The 20,635-nt window shown below is 61.9% G+C and overlaps 1 protein-coding gene across 2 annotated transcripts in view; it reads left to right on the forward strand.

Annotated features, from left to right (window-relative positions):
- The window catches only part of PRDM5 (PR/SET domain 5), a 70,660-nt gene that overhangs the window by 11,813 nt on the left and 38,212 nt on the right, over window positions 1–20,635 (forward strand). The window contains exons 2-4 of one of the 2 annotated variants that reach the window (XM_045831293.1): window positions 1,095–1,178; window positions 12,099–12,221; window positions 19,981–20,134. In XM_045831293.1, the coding sequence (XP_045687249.1) occupies window positions 1,095–1,178; window positions 12,099–12,221; window positions 19,981–20,134 (361 nt within the window). The remainder of the gene's footprint in view (window positions 1–1,094; window positions 1,179–12,098; window positions 12,222–19,980; window positions 20,135–20,635) is intronic. The other variant, XM_045831294.1, reaches the window with a different exon arrangement.

A 20,635-nucleotide genomic window follows, 5' to 3' on the forward strand; every position in this document is an offset into this window, starting at 1 on the left:
CGCCGTCGCCCACGGCCCCCCGGGGCCCCATTCCCCTTGTCTGGGAACGGGGGGCTGCTGGTTCGAGGGCGGCGCCTCCTTTGTGCTGCAGCATGGCGCCGCCCCCGGCGGCTGGGTTTCCTGTTGCTCGTTAGGCCGTTGTTTTCCTGCAGATGCTGCTTTGGTGGTGGCTCTTCCCCCAGTTGCGGTCATCCCACGTCCTCCGGACACTTGGGTGGCTTCGTGTCCTCTGCCTCCGTAGGGGGGAAGGGCAGCTCCTTCTGCAGACCGGGGCACAGGCGGGGCCCCTGAGCACGGACGGGTCCCAGAACATCTGGCTGCCACCCGGAGCCCACTCCCTGGGCCTCTCCAGTCCCTGCTTCCTTTCCCTTAGTGAGAAGAGTGTCCCTGAGCGGCTGACCCACCTCCCGGGTCTCTCCAGAGCCACGGCAGCCGCTCCTGCTGCCCGGGGGCCTCTGACCCGGGAGCCGGTCGGGGCGCAGCTCCCACACCCCCCTCCCTCCCGGGACCCCGCAGTCGAGGCTCCCACGCAGGGGGGCTGCAGGCGGGCGCTCGGGCAGCTCTGGTTTCCGGTGTGCCCCCTGGCTGTCTGAGAGACTGGCAGGGTAGTTTAAACTTTATTTACGAAGTCTTCCTCCGAGACTGGCAAGCCATCTTCTTTCTTCGTCATCCTCGGGATGATTTACGGTTTTGATGGAAACCAGGCGACGTGCAGCCCGGTGGGCTTGTCACTCAAGGCAGGCAGAACCCGGGGCCCGGCCTCGGGGGGCCGGGGAGCCGGGGGGCTGGGGGGGGCGGCGTGCGGGCGCAGCCCGTCGGGGCCGGGTCGGGGTTGGAAGGTGCCGCGGTTTGACCCTGTGATCCCGGCTCCTGCGTTTTAGAGTGAGGAGCTTGGGCTAAAACCAGATTAAGCTGGATTTTAAAACATGTCAATGTTTTGTGTTGCATAAATTGGTTAATATTTTAAATGTGTCTCAATCACGGAGCATGGAGACTTAGCAGGAAAAATTTTTCCAGGAGACCAACGATCGTTTATTCTGGCCATCCGAGTGGTTGTACTCACGCTTCTCCAATGCGATCCCCCTCCCCCGCAGGGCGAGAAGTTCGGGCCGTTCGCCGGCGAGAAGAGGATGCCGGAGGACCTGGAGGAGGACACGGACCGCCGGCTGATGTGGGAGGTGAGGCTGGGCCGGGGCCCCCCGGGTGACGCTGGCTCTCCCTCCGCTCTTGCGCGCATCCGCACGGCGGGGCCGTAAACGCTGATTCTCGCTGACTCCCACCGCGCGGCGGCGGTTCTGTTGTAGGGAGCCCGAGTACCTTGCAAGGTCGGCATTCCAGGGAAAATGCTGTTGAAATCTCTTACCGGACAATTTCAGAACTTGGAACTCGACGGAGTTCGCTGCTGACAAAGAAATTTTCCGTGTGTAAGGGTATTTGGAGTTCAAAATAAGCACATTCCTGTGCTGCATGTAGGGTTTGACTTCTGTGCGCGAAGTGACACGTCCCCTTTATTTCCCAGTTGTGGTTCTAACCGCGCAGAATCCACGCTGAGCCCCGCGTCGGAGTGGAAGGTCGCGCCCTCAGAGGCACCTTCCGTTCCAAACGTGACACCGTGTCTGTCTCCATACGGGGGGCATCGGGGGGGACGCAGAGCAGGGGGTAAACTCCGCTTTTCAGACAGGCTGTGCTGACTCCCCCTCTTCAGGGGAGGGGTCTCTCGAGGGTCCCGGAAGGAGCGCAGGTGGGGAGTCACGGAGGCAGGCGGCGTGGGCGGGGGCTCCCCCCCAGCGCCTGTGTGCTGAGTTCACGCCCGGACAGGAGCCAGGGTCTGCAGTGTGGAGAGCAGGCGGGGGGAGGGGGTGGGGGGCGGCCGTCCTTGGGGCCCCAGGCAGGATGGGGTCCGCTCTGTGGCCCAGGAGCCACTGGGTGGTGGCTGGACCGGGTCTTCTCAGTGGGGTTGGCGCCGAGTGGCGGCTCCTGGCTGTATGTGGTCAGAGGCAGCGCCTGCCCGTGGGGGTGCTGATGGAGTGTTGTGTGTCGGAGAGGAGAGTCCACAGTGACTTTGAAGTGCGTGGCCTGAGCCGCACGGGATGGACCGCTGCACCGTGATCCTCTGGACACAGGGCGTTATCACACCGATCTTTCCTCCACGGTTTCTAGGACATCAGTGCCACTGGAGACAAGCACAGTTCATGTCAGAGTCAGTAGGCAGTAGCTCGTTAATACCTAATAAACACATTGAATAAGCGTGTGTTATTTTTACCACCGGCGTCCTGAGACAACATGAAACGTAAAGGTAAAGGAACGGCTCAGCTCCCCTTGGCATTTCACCGGTCTCCTGCGCGGTCTCCTGCCTGCGGCAGGCGGTTTTCTCCGCCGCGGGGACGGCGGTTTGACTGAAGACGGCGTCGGGGAGGCGGTGGGTCGGCTATTGGACTGGACACGCTGTTTAGATGTTTTCCTCGCTCTCTGCAGTTATTTCGTGATTGCAGCTGTCCTGCTGTTTGCGGGACTTGGTTCCGAACCAGGTTTCCAATGTGTTTTCGTTTTCGGAAAAAATGTTTCCAATTGTTAAAAATCTCTTCGTTTTCCCGATTGTTTAGAGTAAAGTCTCTTTAGGTGTTTGGAACGAAGAATGGTCTTCACCAAATGTTTTCATTTTGCAGACGATACCCCTTTGTCTTAGGTTCCAAATGGCACCACTTAGGGTAGGCATCCGTGGTCAGGGCCACCCAGGAAGCCCAGCAGAGTGCCGGGCATCCCAGGACAAATGTCACGGCCACCCCTCCGGACACGGGTCCCCACGTCGGGGTTGAGGCAGAGCAGTGCGAGGTGACGTGTCTTCGGGGAGACCGACACTGGTTCAGTGGCTGTCGCTCTCCGCTTTCCACGAGAAGACCCCCCCCGGGGGTGTCAGCCGACACCCGGCCGTTGGACCAAGCCTGCCGTCCGAGTACAAGAATCCCAGGAACCCAGGCCAGGGTGTTTGGTTTAAGAGAAAAAAACAACAACAACAAGAAACGCAGCCCATCTGCGTTACTGGAGTGCTTGCTCCCTACTTTCTGCCTGCAGCTCGGGGCGGCCAGCTTCTTGGGTGGTGTGGACCCCGGAACACGGCGGTTCCTGGAGGAAGGGGGCGGCGCCCACGGCCGGGCAGTGTTCTCCGCGAGGACCACACGGCTGTGACCGGTTCACGCGGCAGCTTCTGCGTCTGGACAGCCTGCTGTGTGCCTCCCCACGCGTGTGGAAGGCCGACGGGAACGGTGCGAGTCCCCTCTTCCTCCCACGTGGCCATGTTGACATCGCTCACGCAACTGGTGGCCACGGAGCGAGGCTTCCCTTCCTCACCAGTGGTCTCCACCCCAGTGGGGGAGGCGCCTGTGAGTTTTTCATGGCTGCTGTCTCGCCATCATTCACGTACCAGAAGTCTCCTTTCTGAATGTATAATTCAGTAGTTTCCGGCATGTTCGTAGTGTGAAGTCATCACCACTAATTAGGAGTATTTTTATCACTCACAATAGAAACTTTGCACCTATTAGCAAGTGCTTTTGAATATTTTATGAGCATATTATGTTTTGGGGTGATATTTCATGTGAAATTACGTTTCGGAGAGCCGTGTTTCTCTAAGTAATTATGGAACACAATATTCCCATCTTTTCCTGTGGGATCTTATTCAGCTCTGTCTTCCTGCACGGCCACTTTCTCATCGAGACGGCGGGGAGCCCGTGCTGACCTGCCCTGGCCCCCCGGTGACCACCGCGGGCTCTCCCAGTGCCCTGCCCCCTGGGCACCAGGGGACCGAGGGGGTCGGGGCTGCTCTGGGGGGCTTCGATGCAAGTGCCCGGCTAAGCCTGGCTGGGCAGAGCCGCAGCCACGTCCCCTGATTGTCCCCCCCGCCCCCCCCCCCGGTGAGCGCAGCGGCCTCGTGCCGTCGAAGCCTCAGAGCCACGGTCAGCACAGCGCCTGGGCAGCCAGCCCCGAGCCGTCGGAGGGGCACGGCACTCAGCCTTTCCCCGGCTCTGTTCTCCCCGGCTCTCTGTGCCTGTGAGGTGCAGGCTTGGCGTCCAGGGTGGCCTGAGCCAGGGCCCCGGGCGGGCTCACCGGGGCAGGGTCACCGCACGTCATGGGTCATCACGTCCGGCCAGCAGCCCGCTCCATCTGTTCCCGCCGGCTCGTCAGGGAGGCCCAGAGCGGCCCCGCGGGACATCGCCGTGGGCTGAGAAGCCGGGCACCGCTGCCCGGCGGAGGGGCCCCGGCCTGAGGGCCTGCGCTCTGACCCCGCGGACCCGTCTCCCTCATCCTCGCTGTGTCCTCCCTGTGTCCTGCTCCTCACTGGACTCTCCCCCACGTGGGCGCCCCTGCTGCTGCTGCCCCCTCCCTGGGACCGGCCCCCCTTTCCTGCCCGGCCCGCCCGGCCTCTCCCCACTGCTCTGAGCTCCTGACGCAGGTGTGGTGCTGTGGTCACCGCACAGGGCGGGGTCTGTCCCTGCTCGGGGCCTGTGCGAGCTCCTTCGCGGTGACTGAACGGCGTTGCCCTTCGATCTCTTGGTGCCACGGACATGGGCACCCAGTGAAATGGAAAGGGGTGGAGTCTTGGCCTGTGTGGCCCTGGACTTGACCCCCTGTGGTTGCCTATGGCTTTGGAAAGCAGAAGAGTTAGTTGAGTATGTGTATTTGTTTCAGTTTTGGTTCTAACATCGCCAGATGGTTCTGGAGACCTTGATCAGGGCAGGGCGTGCTGCTGATTCTCAGTGGGAGGCCAGCAGGGACCCCTCCCCTTCTCCTCCTCCTCCTCCTCTCCACCTCTTCTCCCTCCCCTTCCTCTCCTCACTCCACCCCCAGCCCCCTCCTTTCACAGAGCTCTCCCGCCGAGTCTGCAGGCCTCTCGGTTTGAATCTCGGGCACTGGCAGGCTCCGCCGGAGTGGCTCCCGAGACCTCAGACACACGCGCCCTGCAGAGACCCCCGGGCTCCCGGGTGTGCTGGCGTGAGGGGTTTTTTTTCTTCTCCAACGTGGCCAATGAGGTTCCAATATACCTTGTTCGGTCTCCACATTTGCCACTTTATTTACTCGTCTTTCCAGTTTTTTTCTTCTTTTTCTTTTTGTGTGTATGCCAGCCTCCTGATGCCCACCATCTGTGCGGCTTCTCTAATGTCACAGCAACAACACGGGCTATGTTTGTGTTCAGGGCAGCTTACACTGTTGTTCGCCAAGACCCTCCGCTGTTACTATGCAGCAAGTTAGACGTGAGAGCGGCGGGCAGGCCGACAGGCCTCCCCCGCTGCCCCTCCCCGCCCCGAGCAGCTGGATTGGTGTGCGCCTGCGTGTGCGAGCACGGGTGCACGCATGCTGCGTTTTCGGTCTGTTTTAGTGACGAACGCCGGTGCTGACTTCTGTTCAGTGTAAGAGGTGGATTCGATGACTTTCTCCAAAGGGAGGGCTGTTGCACAAGTCAGAAGCCGCCAGCACACCTGTCGCTACTCTGCGCACACCGGAGAGACTCTCCAAACCCCGCTGGGCGCCCGCCCCGAACTCCACCTGAGGAATCCCGCGTTTTCATTCCAGGCAGAGAAAATTCATGCTCTTGGACGGGAATAAATTCCCTTTAATGATCTGGGCTGTAATTTCCGTGCCGCATGATAAATGAGTGTTCCGAATGCGCTTTGTTCTCTGGAGAATTTTTCGGACAGCTCGGATAATTAATGTTTTGTTGTGCGTGTTTGTTGCTTGTTAACTTCTGATTAACGAAGCATGGTTTTTCGCAAAGTCTCCCCCTCCGTCAGGCCCCGGAGACCGATGGAGACACACACGCATTCTTTTGTCCTCCTTGAAGATGGTGGTTTCGTGTCTCTCAACCGCAGACACTCCCGCACACGCGAAGGGGGTCGTGGTGACGGACCGCCTGCCGGGGTCTGGTGTGCACGCTGTCTCCCGTGTGGGCGTTCCCGTGTGGTTGCAGGTGGCCGAGGGTGGGGCACGCCCTTTCCCCCCGAAGAGACTGTGGATCTCAGGGGTCTGCGCCCCATGTCTGGTCTTCGGGCTTTGCTGCCTGGTCGGAGGGAGAGGACACGCGGCCTGCCGGACGTAGCAAACACAGCGAGGGGCTCTCTGGAGGTCACCGGGCGTGCTGTCCCTGAATTCCGTGCCACCGCATTCTCCCCGGACGCCACGGCCAGAGCACTGGTCGCCGTCCCCACCCATCTGTCTGGTCTCTGCAGGGTGGACGGCACCCCAGGGGGCCGTCTCCTCACTCGGTTCAAGCCCGAGGGTCGGAGACACTCCCCGGGACCCCGGAACCCAAACGTCTTCTTTTCCAAGGACTCGCCCAGCTGCCAGCCCGGCCTGACCTCCGGTGAGGCCGCTCGGACCCCCCCCTCCCCCTGCTGGGCGCGGCTGTTCGCACGCCGGGTCACCATGGAGACAGGAGTGAGCTTGGCGATGGGGCGGGGCGCCAGCCCTTGGGAGAGCGCTCTGCACGTGATCACGTGTGCGCGCCGTGTCCACCGCGGCTCTCCAACGCGAGCTGTTAGGAAACGCATTTTCTGGAACGAGAGGTTAAGACTGTCGTGCAGGACCATCTCCAGGTCTCCAGCGGGAGACAGCCACGAGCCACAGCCACTCCTGCAGGGGGGAACCGTGAGAGGAGCTGTGACCGGGCGGCAGCCCCCAGGGCAGCCGGAGGGGTCCGAAGGGACGCTTTGTGGGTGGCACTCCACGCCGTCGTGTGCGCGGGACAGACGTGAGAGCAGCCCCGTGTGCGGGTGGCTCGTCTCCCGGGAGTCGGCTGCGAGCGCCACACCAGCGTGGTTCCCACGCGCCCGGGGGTACGGCTGGACGCTGCCCTCGTGGGCCCGGGGAGCCGGGGGTCAGAGCCCAGCACCGGGGCACTTTTCACAAGGTGCACGGCGCACGTTTTCCTCGCCTGGGGGCGCCAGCCGCCAGTGCCGTGTGGCGCCCTGGACCGAGAAGGTGATTTTGTCACTTTGTCATTTCCGATGGCTTATCTTAAAAGGTCATTTGGTGCAAAATTAAAAACACTCTCTCAGGGAAAGCTGGCTTTTAAAAACTCTCACACCAACGCCACCTGATACCTGTGGGGTGTCAGCCCCCCGCCCCTCCCCCTCCACTGGGCTCGGCACCTGTGCTGCGAATGGCTCCCTGTGCCTTTATGGGGTGAAAATGCAACAGAAAAGTATTTACGGTCAACGGTTTCCTCATGGGTCAACGTCCTGGGGTCGGTTTGATGTCTTCCTGCGCACCAGTGAAGGCGTACTCGGGCTCAACGCAAAACCAGCGGAAGATTCGGAGAAAACCGATGGAATGGGTTTGATATAAATATATAATATGTATTAATTTTATAAAAGGAACAGATTATAAAGAATCAGAGTTAACATTGTAAAAGAGTGTGCACTAGGACCCTTTTCTGTTTATTGCCTTCCCTTCATTTCACAGAAGACCAAATCCCTTACGTTAAGTGCATGCTTCTGTTACACTGGGAGGCCTTTGCACTTCTCGCACAACCACGTGACGTGGGGTGTGAAGCCTCTGTTGTCACCTCGGCTGGCGTGGAAGGGGCAGCTCCGGGCGGCTGGAGTGTGCCGTCACCCGAAGGGGTGCAGCCGCAGCCGCCCACACGCGCAGCCTCCCCTGCCCCCTCCCCCCGAAGTGGAGGGTCCGTCCAGCCGCCCAGACTTCGGACCCGCAGGACGGTGGCGGCGTGAGGTCCGCGTTGGTCTGAGCTGCCCCGTTGGCGGTAACTGTGCACCCAGCCCACGCTAACGCTGGTTTGGGTACCAGGCGGGGCGGTGGCTCCTGGGACAGGCACCCCCAGCTCAGCGAGGTCACCAGGCCCAGCGCCAGGCGGGCTTTGGTTTCCCTTCTTGTCCTCGAGGACGGCACAGTGGCCCTCGGGGCTCCCGGGCGAAGCGTGTGGGTGCCAACCGTCTTCCGTTAAAAACACCCTCGATACCGTGGTCTCTGGTGTCTCAGAGACTAGCCTTGTTTTTCGCATGATCAGCTGTTTCTCAGGACTCCACGTCCTGACTCTGGCCTTCAGGAGCTGGAAGGGCTCCGTGTGGAGGGGAGAGGAAAACCACCGAGGGGGCCGGGGCGGCAGGTGGTGGCCGTGGCTGGTCCCAGGGCCCGAGCGAGCGCCCGTCCAGCTGAGGCACCAGGTTCCCGCCTCGTGCGGGCTCCTGCCCTTCCTTCAGGTGTCCAGGCCGAGGCCTTCTGACTGTGCGCCCGGATGTGAACAGTGGCGTTCAGGATATCGTCACATTTGTTCCGAGAAAACGCCAATAGGGCAGAAAAACGGCCCGTGTGTTCCCGGCTGCGCTGTCGGGAGCAGCGTTTGTCCCTACGGTGCGTGTGCGCCCGCGGAGCCCAGTTTCCGCGGTTCACTTGCACGTGTGATCGCAAAGTACCGCCCACCGGGAGAAAGCTGTCGTGCGCCCCATCACATGGGGGCACGCAGGGGTTCCGTGAGGTTGCAGGGTGACACTGCCGTCCCCACCCGAGGGGTCGGGCGAGCCCGGCTGGGCTCCAGGAGAGGAAGCCCCTCGCCCACGGTGGCGGCGCGGTCAGGGCCTGGGCTCCATCCGTCCGGCTGTAGGATCCCAGCCCGGCGTTCTCACTGCTCTGGAGTGCCGGCCGGAGCTGCCTATCAGCCTGAGACGTGCAGGGCACTCATCAGTGCAATGAAAAAAGACTCTGTTTTTCTCATCGGCTTTTGGAGGGATTTGACTTTGTGTGTGTCCTGTTCTGGTGGCTGTTCAGGAGACACCGGGACCCACACAGGCCTGTGTCCTCCCTCCGCCTGCCTTCCCATCCGAAGACGGGGGTCCATGGGCCGGGGCTGTTGGACCGGGCGGGGGCGGGGTGGGGGGGGTTGGCAGACATGCTCAGTGTGCACCTGTTTGTCAGCACCAAGGTGAGCAAGAATTCTGGAGAGAATCCTTCAAAAAACCAGCAGGAACAAAATGACACCCTTTGCTGGGAACGACCGATCACAACAGCTTCCTACGGGCGGTCCTTGCTGGTGGCTGGACGTGCATCTCTTCGGTTCAGGCCTGACCACGGCGCTGGTTGGAATGCCGGCCAGTTGAGCGCCCCCCGTTCCTCGGGCTCCTGGGGGGACCCTGAAGTCTGGTCCACTCAGCGGGGGGCAAGGTGCCGGGCCTCCTCACCGACAATGGCAGCGAGAATGCCTGTCGTTTCCACAAGAAAACGGGGTTTTTCACGCTCCGAGGCCGCCCACACGTGGAGTCTCGGCGCTGGAACCACCTTCTCTGAGGAGCCCTGTGTGGACACAGAGGGAAGCGTCTTCCCTCGTAAATAACTCATAGGACGTGGGGCTCTGCGGCTTCTCCCAAAGGACATCGTCGCCGTATCCTGGGGACCCGAGTCTGCGTCGCCGCCTCTCAGCTTCCCCGTGCGTGAAGTCAGGTGCTCCTGGTTACGTTTTACCGCACCGGGGGTGGGGTGGGGGGCGACCTGTCTGGCGGCTGTGCCCCGGGGCCCTGGACGGCTGGAGGGTCGTCAGGGCCGGCGTCTGAGGCATTCACAACAATGGGAGGGAATATTCAAGGTAGTAACATTTTGTACTTCTCCTGGGAAAACCAACCACCCAGAGAGTAAACACGCTTCTCCGTCTGTCGCCCATGTAACCAAGCTCTGCATGTCAGAGAATCTGTGTGATCACCCGTTTTTAGTCCCCCCCCCCCCCGTTTGGCTGTCAGGGCACCCTCTTCCCGAGCTACATCTTTTTGCGGTTTTTCCATCCGTTGCTGGTCCGGAGGATGGAATCGGCAGTGGCGCAGGGTCAGCACCGGTCGTCTTGGGACTGGACAGGGACAGGCCCAGGGGCCGCTCGTCCTGGGTGCCTGAGAAGTGACCTCGGTGGCGTCCCACAGAAACGGGGTCCCCCGAGTTCCTGGACGGCGATCACCACCGTCAGAGCTTAGAGCAGCGGGGGCGCCGCCGTGCTGACGGGCGAAGGTCTCGCTGTCCCTTGGGGGTCCTTCTGCTGTCCCCCCTGAGCCGGCCGCTCTGCAGACCGGGCCGTGAGACAGAGTCCGGGTGTAGGTGGCTTTGAGGCAGGGGGAGAGTGTTGGCCTGGCCACAGGCCCCGGTGGGCAGAGGACCTGCAGGGCCCCAGCAGGACACCGACTGGCACGGTGCGTTCCCGTGAACGCTCACGTAGGGGAGGACGGTATTTGGGAGACGCGTTCTGATTGGCACAAAACCCAGACCCTGGGCGCAGAGGTCCGTCAGACGCTGGAACGTGATACTAAGAGGAATTTCGAGTCTTCTTCCTTCGAGAGACTTCCAAACTGTTCCGTTTATTACCTCAGGGTTTGGTACCGCATGGAAAGAGATAAGTGGAGACCCTAATGACAGCCATCTGTCTGGAGCTGTGCGCTGGGTGTTTCTGGAAGGAGCAAGGCTGGACTGGGTGTCCTCTGGCTGCCCTGCTAGGCGTTTTCGGGAGGAGAGCGTCGCGGTCGGGCGGGGAGACGCGAGGCCGGTGCGCAGACAGTCCGACGGCTGGAAGGGACCCCCGCCCACGGTCTGCAGCCGGCGCAGGACCCGACCTCCACCGGCCTGTCGGACGTCGCGCCCGCCCTTTCCCTGCGGCCCCTTCTCTCCTGGCCCACGGCCTCCGGCTGCCCTCTGAGGGGACCTGAGCCGTTTCCACTCCGGGCCTCTCCACCTGCCCTACCAGACCGCTGCCCCCCTGCCCGCACGCTGCTCCCCAAGCGCCCCCCTCCCTGTAGAGCTCTTCTTGGGGCCTGCCCAGCGGGCCTCTGCCTGACCGCCCCCTGCGGCCGCGCCCTGTGCCCCCACGCCGTGCCCTCCCGCTCGGCCGTGTCTGTCTGCCAGCGCTTCTCCGCGCCCAAGGCCGTGTCCTGTGCTCCTCCCCCAGGTGCTGGGACCTCGGGCTTCCCCTGCCTTGTCCTCCGAGAGGGTCCCGGGTCGTAAGCAAGTTCCTGGCCCGTAGTAGAGACTCAAATATTTGTCAAATGACGAACGAATGATTGCCTAAATGTATCATGAAAATACATGTATTGGGCTGGCTGTGCTGTATTTTATAGGATAACATCTTAGAAATCTGGAATTTGTTTTTCCTGCCCCAAGTCTGCAGAGGAGAATTGACCGTCTTTCTCTTCGTGTTGCTCGGTGGTGGAGATCTGGAGGGTCTCCACGAGATGAGTGGTCAGCCCCCCACTCTTCCCTGTCCCCGCTCCCCTGGGCTCCAGCGGCACCCCCACAGAAAACGAGCGCGGCAGAGACGGCTGGCATTTCACGAGGCAGAGCCCGGGCCTAGGGCTGACAGGGCCGGGGTGTGCGAGAAGCCGGATTTGGGCAACCTGGATGCCGGGGTGTCAGGGGACTGCCTGCTGCGTCGGCAGGCACCCCCGCCCTCCACGGGAGAGCAGGGTGGACCCGCCCCGGGCAGCTCACGGCAGGACACGGAACCCGGAGAGCCCACCGTCCCCCCCGGCAAGCCGCCGGCAAGCCCAGGAGAGATGGAACGGAACTGGGCTGCTCCCCCGCTCGTTGAAGCTGTGGAATGAGGGGCCGCGGGGGCAGGTTCCCTGGTCCGGCCAGCACGCCCTCCTCGTGGGGACGGGGTTCAGGAAGCAGGCGGAGAGAGAAAAGGAAACTGAAGGGGTCCTCCCCCCCTCGGTCCCCAGGTGGGGAGCTATGTGGTACTGTCCCCTTCCCCTTCCGTGGGACACAGAGGAGGGGCTGCAGCTGGGGGGGTCCCCCTCAACACCTGCAGTTGCCACACGTGCGTTAGGATCTCCCTGCAAGGAAACGCGAAGAGGAGAGCTGTCAGCACAGGGCGTTGCTGAGGGTGGGCTGTGGCCCAGCGTCCTCCGGACCTCAGCCCGGTGGAACGGGGCGGGGGGGGGGGGGGCCCTGTCTGTGCGTGCTCTTCCGGGCCGGGCGGGAGGGGCGTTAGTTAATCCAGCACCTGTCCCACCCGGGTCAGCGAGAAAGGCGTATACTTAGGACAAAGACCGCGTTCTGACCTTGACTCTCGAACGGCCGCCCCCGGCCGTGCGGGTAAACTCGGGCCCTTTGTGTTGCAGGTCCGAGGCAGTAAGGGGGAAGTCCTGTACGTCCTGGACGCCACCAACCCGCGGCACTCCAACTGGCTGCGCTTCGTGCACGAGGCGCCCTCGCAGGAGCAGAAGAACCTGGCTGCCATTCAGGTGAGCAGAGCCGCTTCTCGTTGGCCCTGAGCGCTGGGCGGGGCGTGCACGCACTGCGGCTGCGCTCTGCTGGGTTTCCAACTGATTTCCCGTGACCTGCCCCCACGGCGGTCGCTGCCTTGTAAACGCGGAGATAGCTCATCGCGCGGGCGCAGGCGGGAGAGGGCGGGCCGAGTAGGGGTGGGGCACCGGGTCCCTCGCTTTAGGAGAGTTCCAGGCAGGTTGAGTTGCGTGGGCTGATGCGGTCTTGGGCGGATCATGCCGCTAGCACGTTTAATTGGTGCTGTGAATGCGTATTGGTAGTTTTTTTAAAAAATATCTGATGGCTTATCTGGCGGGTGGCACAGCATTGTGTCATGGTTTGGAAAAGGTGTTCTGGGCAAAGTGGACTCGGGTGTGTCCCTGCAACTAGACTTTGGACTTCTTAAGGACAGGGGGTTAGGGTTCTCCGAAGGAACAGAGCCAGTGGGGACTGTACCTGTCTGTCTGTATGTCTACCCGCCCCCCCCACCCACTCACCTGGGGACAGAGAGAGACACTGAGAGGTGCACGGTGAGGAACTGGCGTGGGCAGTTCAGGAGGCTGGGGGGGGCACCTCTGCAGGGCCAGTGCCCTGCCCTGCTGTGAGCCCGAGGCCCAGGGCTGCTCTACCGCCGGGAGGAGCCGGAGCCCCACCCCAAGGCCGCCAGGCCAGAAGGGCAGATGCTCTGGTGGGAAGGCCGCAGGGCGGGGGGACAATGCTCCTTCTTCCGAGAAAACCAGCCTTTTGCTCCGTCCAGGCCTTTCACGGATGGGAGGGGGCCCGCCTACGCCGTGCAGGGCGGTCTGCTTGTCTCCAGTCCATCTACTTAAATGTCAATCTCATGCAAAAATGACCGCACAGAAACACCCAAAATACCATTTGGACAGCTACCTGGGCACCCGGTGGTCCAGTCAGGTGGGCACCATCCCGGGTGGAACCGTGCTTTGGAATTCCGTGTTCCCGCAGCCCACTGCGGCGCTGCGCACACCACCGGCTCGGACGCCAGCACCGGGCTGAGTCCAGGGGACCCCTCAGTGGGAATTGAAGGAAGGAGGACAGTGAAGGCAAGGAACTGTCACAGGGGCTCTGCCGTGGAAACTCATTAAACAGACGATTAAGAGAAGAAAGATATAGTATGTTCTGCCGAGACATTGACTGACCACTCGTGGGGACCCGGCTCCTGGATTTTCTGCTGCCGGAGAGAGGAGGGGAAAGAATAAGGGAACTCACCTTTTGGGGGGCATTTGCCCTATGCAATGTTCTGGAAGCTTCGCCTACCTTTGTTGGTGGAGACGCAGAGTTTCGTATTCACCGAGTGCTGTGCTGATGTCGCTCAGTTCCACGTGGAACACCGAGAGTGGCGGGAGGGACCACGCACGGAGTTAGGTTTCCACGGAGCCAGGAGGCCCCGTCATTGAGAACACCCCGTGTCCCGGTGTCCTCGGCCGCCCACCCTGTTTTGGCACCAGTAAGCACTGCGTAGCCAACGTGATGTCAAAAACGAGGGGCGACTCTCTCCAAAGGGCCGGGCTGGACGGAGACTTGGACCTTTCGACGGCCAGACACAGGCAAACCACGTTTACCGTCACTCACGGCCCGCTCCGGTCCCAGGGGTCCAGCCGCCCCAGTGACCGGGTCTGCGTTTTAACGTGCAGGCACTCCTCGACGGGGCACCTTGCGTGCTTTCCTGGTCTCCTGAGGCAGACCCGACTCCCAGGGCCTCGGTCCGGTTCTGATTTTCCTTTATGGACTCAGTCTGTGTTTCTTCGTAAACTTACTCATTTCCAAATTGCCTGTGGAGCTAGGACATTTTTTTGCCAAACTGGTTTTTGGTAGGTCCTTTACCGTGGGTTTTTCGGAAGTAGTATTCTTTTCAAACTGGATTCTTTTCTTAGGCGTCTGTCATGATTTGAAGCTTTCCTCAAGCCCCTTCCGCCGAGGAACTTTCCCTGTCCCTGTCCCCTCGCAGCTGTCCTCCAGCCCCAGCCGGAGTGGGAGGAGCCGGGCCTGGAGCCCCGCCCCAGCGTCTCCCGGTCCCTCGTCCCAGCCGTGCCTGCCGCTGAACGTGCAGTCAGTGCGCGCTCTCTCCGCCTTCCACACCCCCCGCCCCCCCCCCCCCGCTCTTTCCATTTATTCCAGGAGGCAGGCCTCTCCTCCAGAGCAGCCGCCGTTTCCAGGCCCACCCAGGCCCGTGCTGCCCCTCCCCTGTATCGGCTGTGTTTCTGTCCTTGGAGCTGCCCGGTATCCAGGGAAGACGGTTCCGGCAGCCCCGGAGCTCCAGGAGACCCCGCGCTCCCTGCCGAGGGCTGAGGTGCAGGGGGACGGAGGCCGTGGGTGGTGTCCCCCCGGAGTCTAATCGGAATCCGTGGGGAGTGTTCACAGGCCCCTCGACACCTCGGGTGCAGACACGGTCACGACGAGGCCTCCCTTCCTTCCCTCCCCGCAATGCCCGGTGCGGGAAGGAGCGGCATGTGCCGTGACCGGGGAGACCAGCGTGGATCTCGTCAGCTCCCCGAGGTCATGTCTGTCCTACCTGAACAGTGGCTGGAGTCGCAGATGGCTCGGGGTCAAACTCACATCTGCCCCCGGGGCAGAGAGCGTCGTACTGGGGCCACTGCGGTCACCCCTCCCCCCACCGTGGGCGGGCCAGGGTCCCGAGGAGGGCACCCGTGTGCTCCGCGCCAGTGGGAGAGGAGCACAGTGTTTCCCCGTGTGACATGATGAACCCCTCGCGTTCCAAATTGCATCTGAAATTTGGGGCATTCAGGAAATTTTTTATTTGAGCTGCATGTCCCGAGAGTGGAGAAAATGAGAACCATTTGCGGCTGTGTGGCTGTCTTGGTGGAAAACGTCAGTACCCGGTCCAATTTCTTTTTTTTTTTTGGACGAGGGATTAAGAATTCGAGGTCTGTCTTGGCAGAGGGTTGGAACTTCTTTTTGGAGACGCGATTATATTTCTTGTTTTGCAATTTATTTAATTTGAGGAAATTTGCTTTGGAAATGACGATGTGAGCATTCGGGTTGTTGAAGAAGGTTCTCATAGGCCAACCGTTCTCCCCACATGCCCACGTTTCAGAGCAGCCAGGTGGGCTGCGTGTGCAGACTCCTGAGCACTATTTCCAGGTAAACCAGGACACTCTCGGGAGGAGAGATGCGGCTAAAACGAACCGAAAGGGTCCTCAGGCTCCATGACAAATGGGTGACTCCTACCAAACGTTATTTTTTTCACACCGAAGGAGAAATGTATATGGAAGATTTGAAAAATATTTGACCTCCGTGTTTCGTAGGCTTTCACAATTTTCCCATCATTGGTGATAGAACACTGTTTAAACACAGAACTGGGCCACTTCGAGTTGAAGCTGGAAGAGAATGTTACATTGCTTGCTCTTGAGGATGTACTTTCCTGCATCTTGTCTGGAGCTTTTTGCAAAACATCTTCAACCTCGGTGAAAGGTGGCTTGGTGTTCTCCGAAAGAGCAGCTCGTGGAAAACCGACCGGGTCCCACCTACCTCAAGGAGGGGGGGGCTGCCGGGCCGGGGGGAGCGGTGGCCTGTGTGAGTTGGGGGGAGCCGGCCCGGGCGGAGCTCCCGGTGTGGACCCAGCTCCAGGCAGTTCCGCCGTGAGTGCGGATCTCTGTCGCCGGGGGGCCTGTCGGGTCCCCTCGGGCGCGACCCGGGGCTGCGGCGGGTCTCCCAGAGTCCTCTCTGGCGGCGTTGCAGCGCGGCAGAGCCGGGGGGTCCGGGGGAGTCTCCAAACACAGCAGCGATCTGGATGTCGCCGAGTGTGGATGGGGCTCTCCCCACGGTCCTCCGGCCTCCGGGGGCCGCAGGCTCGCCACCGGCGGGACGCAGAATTCCGGGTGGCCGCGGGTCCCGCCGCGTCGCCAGGCACCCGACCAAAGGAAGTATCGAAATAGCCCCAAATTTTGGTTTCCTCCAGTTCCGTTTCTTCTCTATTTGTTTCTTCTCAGATTTATGCCAGTAGATGGCTGCAGTATTTTCTAGGCTTTTATAGCACAGTGAGGTGCCACTGCCTAGTGGTGCTCCTCAGTAACACCATAGAAATGTCAGTTCACTGGCCTGCAGGCCTGTCTTTCCATGTTACCATCCGCTGAGGTAGGTGTGTGACTTCCAGGAGGCGACAGTTTACACGGACGTGCAAATACTAGCCCGTGGTGCCGTGAAGTTTGACATTCCAGCCCCGCTGTGGTCTCGTGTTCCCGCGGGGAGCAGGGAACTTGACTACTTATCAACGTATCGTTTCTTTCCGGAAGGCACAGCCGGTTCCCACGCAGAGGGCGAGGGAGCGGTGGCCCGCGCACGGCAATGACGCCGAAACCTTCCGCTTGGACACGGTCCGCTTTGCTTGTAATCACGTTTCATGGGTCAGGGCAGGTCACCTGTGACACCTGACATGTGTGACCCCCCCATCCCCCCGCCCCGGCAGCACTGAGGGCCACAGGGCAGCTGGGCCAGTCCTGCAGGACAGGGGTGAATGCGGGAACGCCCGGGGCTGTGACAGCATTGTGTCATTTGGTCTTGAGAGTCTTGGTCTTGTCCTCAGATTCATATCAGCAGGTGTGCATCCGCCGCACTGTGGAAATGGTCGCTTTTCCCGGTGGCCATTAGCTTCGCCGGTTGAGCTCTCTGGAAGTCGTACTGGGATGCCGGTCGGGGCAGAGGAGGGTTCTGTGGAGAAGAGTTAAGTGAGAGGTTATTAAGTATGAGGTCCTTACGAGCTATTTTGGTACTGTTTTCTTTTCTCCGCCTCCATCCACTGCTCCCTCCTCCTGCTGAGGGCCGAGCAGGGGCCCACGCTGCACGCCCTGGTCCAGGTTGTTTAAACCTGTAAGCCTGGCATTTGTTCCAAAGCTGCCCCCGTGTGCTGACTCCCACTCCCCGTTTCCGGCGGGGAGGCTGAATTCTCTCAACTCGCCCCCGTTCCAGTGCAGTGCGCTGAGCCTCCGCCGGCGCCCCCCGGCCCTGGGTCTCCTTCCGCCGCCCACAGGTGCACGCCAGCCAGCCGGCGAGTCCACAAACGCAGGTGACATCACAGGCAGACGCAGCCGGAACCCCCGCGCGCCCGCGGCCCCCTCCGGGTCGGGTGCCTCTGCACACAGCGGAGACGAGCGTTTCCCGGAAAACCCAGAGGCAGTTCCTTCGGCTGTTTCCAAGCAGCAGAGCTGAGCCCCAGATGCCCGGGTCTGTGGGGTCTGAGCTGAGGAGGCGCGGCAGGAGGTGGGGGGCGTGGGTGGGTGGGCGGAGGAGGCTGAGGTTTGTTTGTAAGTCCAGCCAGAGCTGCACCGCAGAGGGGCAGTTTGGGAAGCAGGTGAGTCCCCCAGAGACCCGGGGCTCCGTGGGGTGAGAGAGTGACGGGACCGGGAAGAATCAGACGAACGGCCTTGGGAGGCCGCTTGGCCCCAACTCTGGCCCCGGGCGGGGCGCACGTGGCCCTGCCCACTTCTCCTTGGGGGGGAGCCCCCGCCCACCCCGTACAAGGTCAAGTACTCCAGCGTGGCGCTGACCCCCGAGGTGAACGTTCCCTTGGGCTCCGCGGTCCCTGTCCGTCGGGGGAGGCCGAGAGGGAGACGCAGCTGTGGCTTCACAGCCTGGGTGCCCTTCCCCTTCCCGTTTGTCACCAGCTGTCCCCTGTGGCTGACTCTGGCGCTGCCGGGGATGAGCTGGTCCAGCCCGGGGTCTCACCACCGTGCAGAGGAAATGAAAGGGTTTCGGAGGCAATAACGGCCTCGCCCGAGGTGACGGAGCCCAGGAAGAGGGGAGGCAAAGCCGGAGGGGCAGACGTCGGCGCCCCCCCCCAGGAAGCCCACGCAGGGTGTCGATGTCCTCGCTGTGAGGGCCTGTCCCCTCTGCCCGTGTTTGGGGCACTGCCCCAACCTCTGCTGCGTTCTTGGAGCCTCGAATGCCGGCGTGACTCTCACTGAACTGAAGTTTCCGCTGCTGCATTAAGATGGCCTTTTACTGCAGGAGCCCCGGATAGGCATGCTGGGTCTCGTGATTGTCGTTTAAATGAATGCATCACGTTTTAAAATTAAAAAATGGCTATCTTTCCCTGGCGCTGGGAAGGCCATCACAGAATTAATGGCTCCCGGGTGAGATAGGCATTTCAATTACCTTCCGAGGGTGCTGGTCAGATAAGCGCTGAGATTGATGACTGTACTCTGAAATCTCCATTAGGCGAGTGCGTCGCTGCTTTGGGTAAGGTAGCAAGGGGTTTCCAGCCCCTGGGGGCGCGGCTGCTGAGCCGGTCTAGCAAGAGGCCTCTCTCTGCTGCTGGGGGGAGGGCCGACGTCGGTTTCTGGCCGCCTTTGCCCCACTGAGAGCAGCGTCGTCGTGTGCGGTCCGTTCCCAGCTCCCAGGCAGACGTAACCTCTGTGCATCGCTTGGTCTGCTCCACGGCGCTGCTACTGCTACCTTGTGTTTGGAGTTACAAAGTCACCTGTGTGTGGGGAAGGGGGAGAAAACAGCCTTGACCGCAGACCACCCCTTCTGCCAACGGAAAACCAGTGGTAACGGCGTCGCCGTCGGATGCGTGTTTCCGCAGCTTTTCAGGGGGTCGTGCCTGCGCACGTGTGCATGCGGACGGACATGCCTACGGACAGACGTGCCTACTACGTGTGTTCCTCTTCCTCCCCGCCCTCTGGGCTCACCTCCTGCTCGCGAGCGCTGTGATGGCCCCAGAGGAGAGAGGCTGCTCCGTGTGCCGGGCTTTACGGCGTTTCTGCCCCCGGGGAGTGCCTGGTGCAGCGCATCGTCCCGTCCCCTCCGCCCCTCGCCCACCGCCACGGTCCAGCAGAGGCGGGCTGTGCGCGCTTGCCTGTGTCCCCAGCCGCCACACCAGGACCCCGCCCGGAACCGGGCCCTGAGGCTGGTAAAAGCCACCGGGGCGCGTCTGCCCCATCCCGGTCTCCCTGGAGACGGGTCCTCCGAGGCTTCGGGCGCCGGCGGATCCCGAGTGCGAGTGTCCCTGGGCTCCCTGCCCGGCTGTCCCGGGCGCGGCTTCCTCCGCGGGAGGGAGTTCTGTGTCGTTCCAGCCCCGCCTGACCTCGGTCTCCTGGGGTTTCCCGAGGAGTGCTGGCACGGCGGTGGGCTTGCTCCTCCCCCTGCCCTCAGTGGAGTGGGATGTCGGTGTCTCGGTGACTCCGTGGTGGGGTCCGCGGGCCTCTCCCCCTCCCTCTCTGCTTCCCGTCCAGCGTTTCGGGGACGCCTACAGGGCCCGTCCGCAGTTCCTCTGGTTTGTGTTGTGGCTCGGAAGGTCCTTTTTCTTCCAGTTTTGCAGTGAGTGTCCTTCACAACGACATCACAGTCACCTCGGTGCTCTCGGGGGTCGGTCTGATGCCTCCGCTTCACAAAGCACCTGCTCCCGAGTCTGGGGGCCGCGCAGCCTGGACCGCGGGAGGCCAGTTAACTGTGCAGGTTCCCTCCAGAAGTTCAGGCGACGCTCTGACTTCATCTGACGGGTCCGAAGGTCACTGTCCCCGATACGTATCCCTGTGATGTTCGAAGGTGGCTGAATATTGTCCGTTTCCTCGTCCCGTGTCCAGGTTAACTGGACGCATAAGAAAAGCAGTAGTGACTTTTTAAGGGGGGGCCTGGCCCCCCAGCACCTGAAAATGACGTCTCCGTCGCCGTTAGGAGCAGGCGGTGGCTCAGCGGCGTTGGTGTTGCCGTGGACACGTGTGTGTCCCACAGCGCCGTGTTTTTCACGTGTGGCCGCAGGAAGGGGAGAACATCTTCTACCTGGCGGTCGAGGACATAGACACGGACACGGAGCTGCTGATCGGCTACCTGGACAGCGACATGGAGGCCGACGAGGACGAGGACGAGGACGAGGACGAGCCGCCGCCGGCCCCGGGGGCGCAGGACAGGGAAGGTACGCACGCTCTGGAGGCGGGCGCCCGGCGGGCCGGTGCCCCCTCCCTCTGGGACCCGAGGGAGCGGGAGTGGGGGGGAGGGCGCTGGGGTGCGGCAGGGTCGCCTGGTCCGGGGTTTGCTCAGCACTGCCCCCCCACCCAAGGGTGAGGCCCCGCGCCTCCTTCCAGCGGGAGGAGCAGGCTGGCGGGTGGGGGTGGGGGTGGGCCCTGCATCGTTGCCAGGGTCCCAGGAAGCTCTGTAGTCGTCCACAGGAATTCCGCAGGAACTCTCCCCGTCGTTGGCTGGGGGCGTGGGCGTGTTCTGGGCTCGGCCGTCCGGTGCTCCTTGTTCTGCCCGGAGAGTTTCGGCGAGGCCGCGGACAGGCCGGCTGCTCCGCCTTGCGGGGACGCACCAGGCCGTGTGGCGTGTCAGGCGCTGAGTGGCGGGAACTCTTTTTGCATCGTTTCGCGTTTTCTTTGTTTTTGCGTTTATTCTCTGCCTCCGCTGTCCCCAAGCATGT

Source organism: Phyllostomus hastatus, unplaced genomic scaffold (assembly GCF_019186645.2).
Source record: "Phyllostomus hastatus isolate PE091 unplaced genomic scaffold, TTU_PhHast_1.1 phas_contig_159, whole genome shotgun sequence".
Taxonomy (NCBI): Eukaryota; Metazoa; Chordata; class Mammalia; order Chiroptera; family Phyllostomidae; genus Phyllostomus; species Phyllostomus hastatus.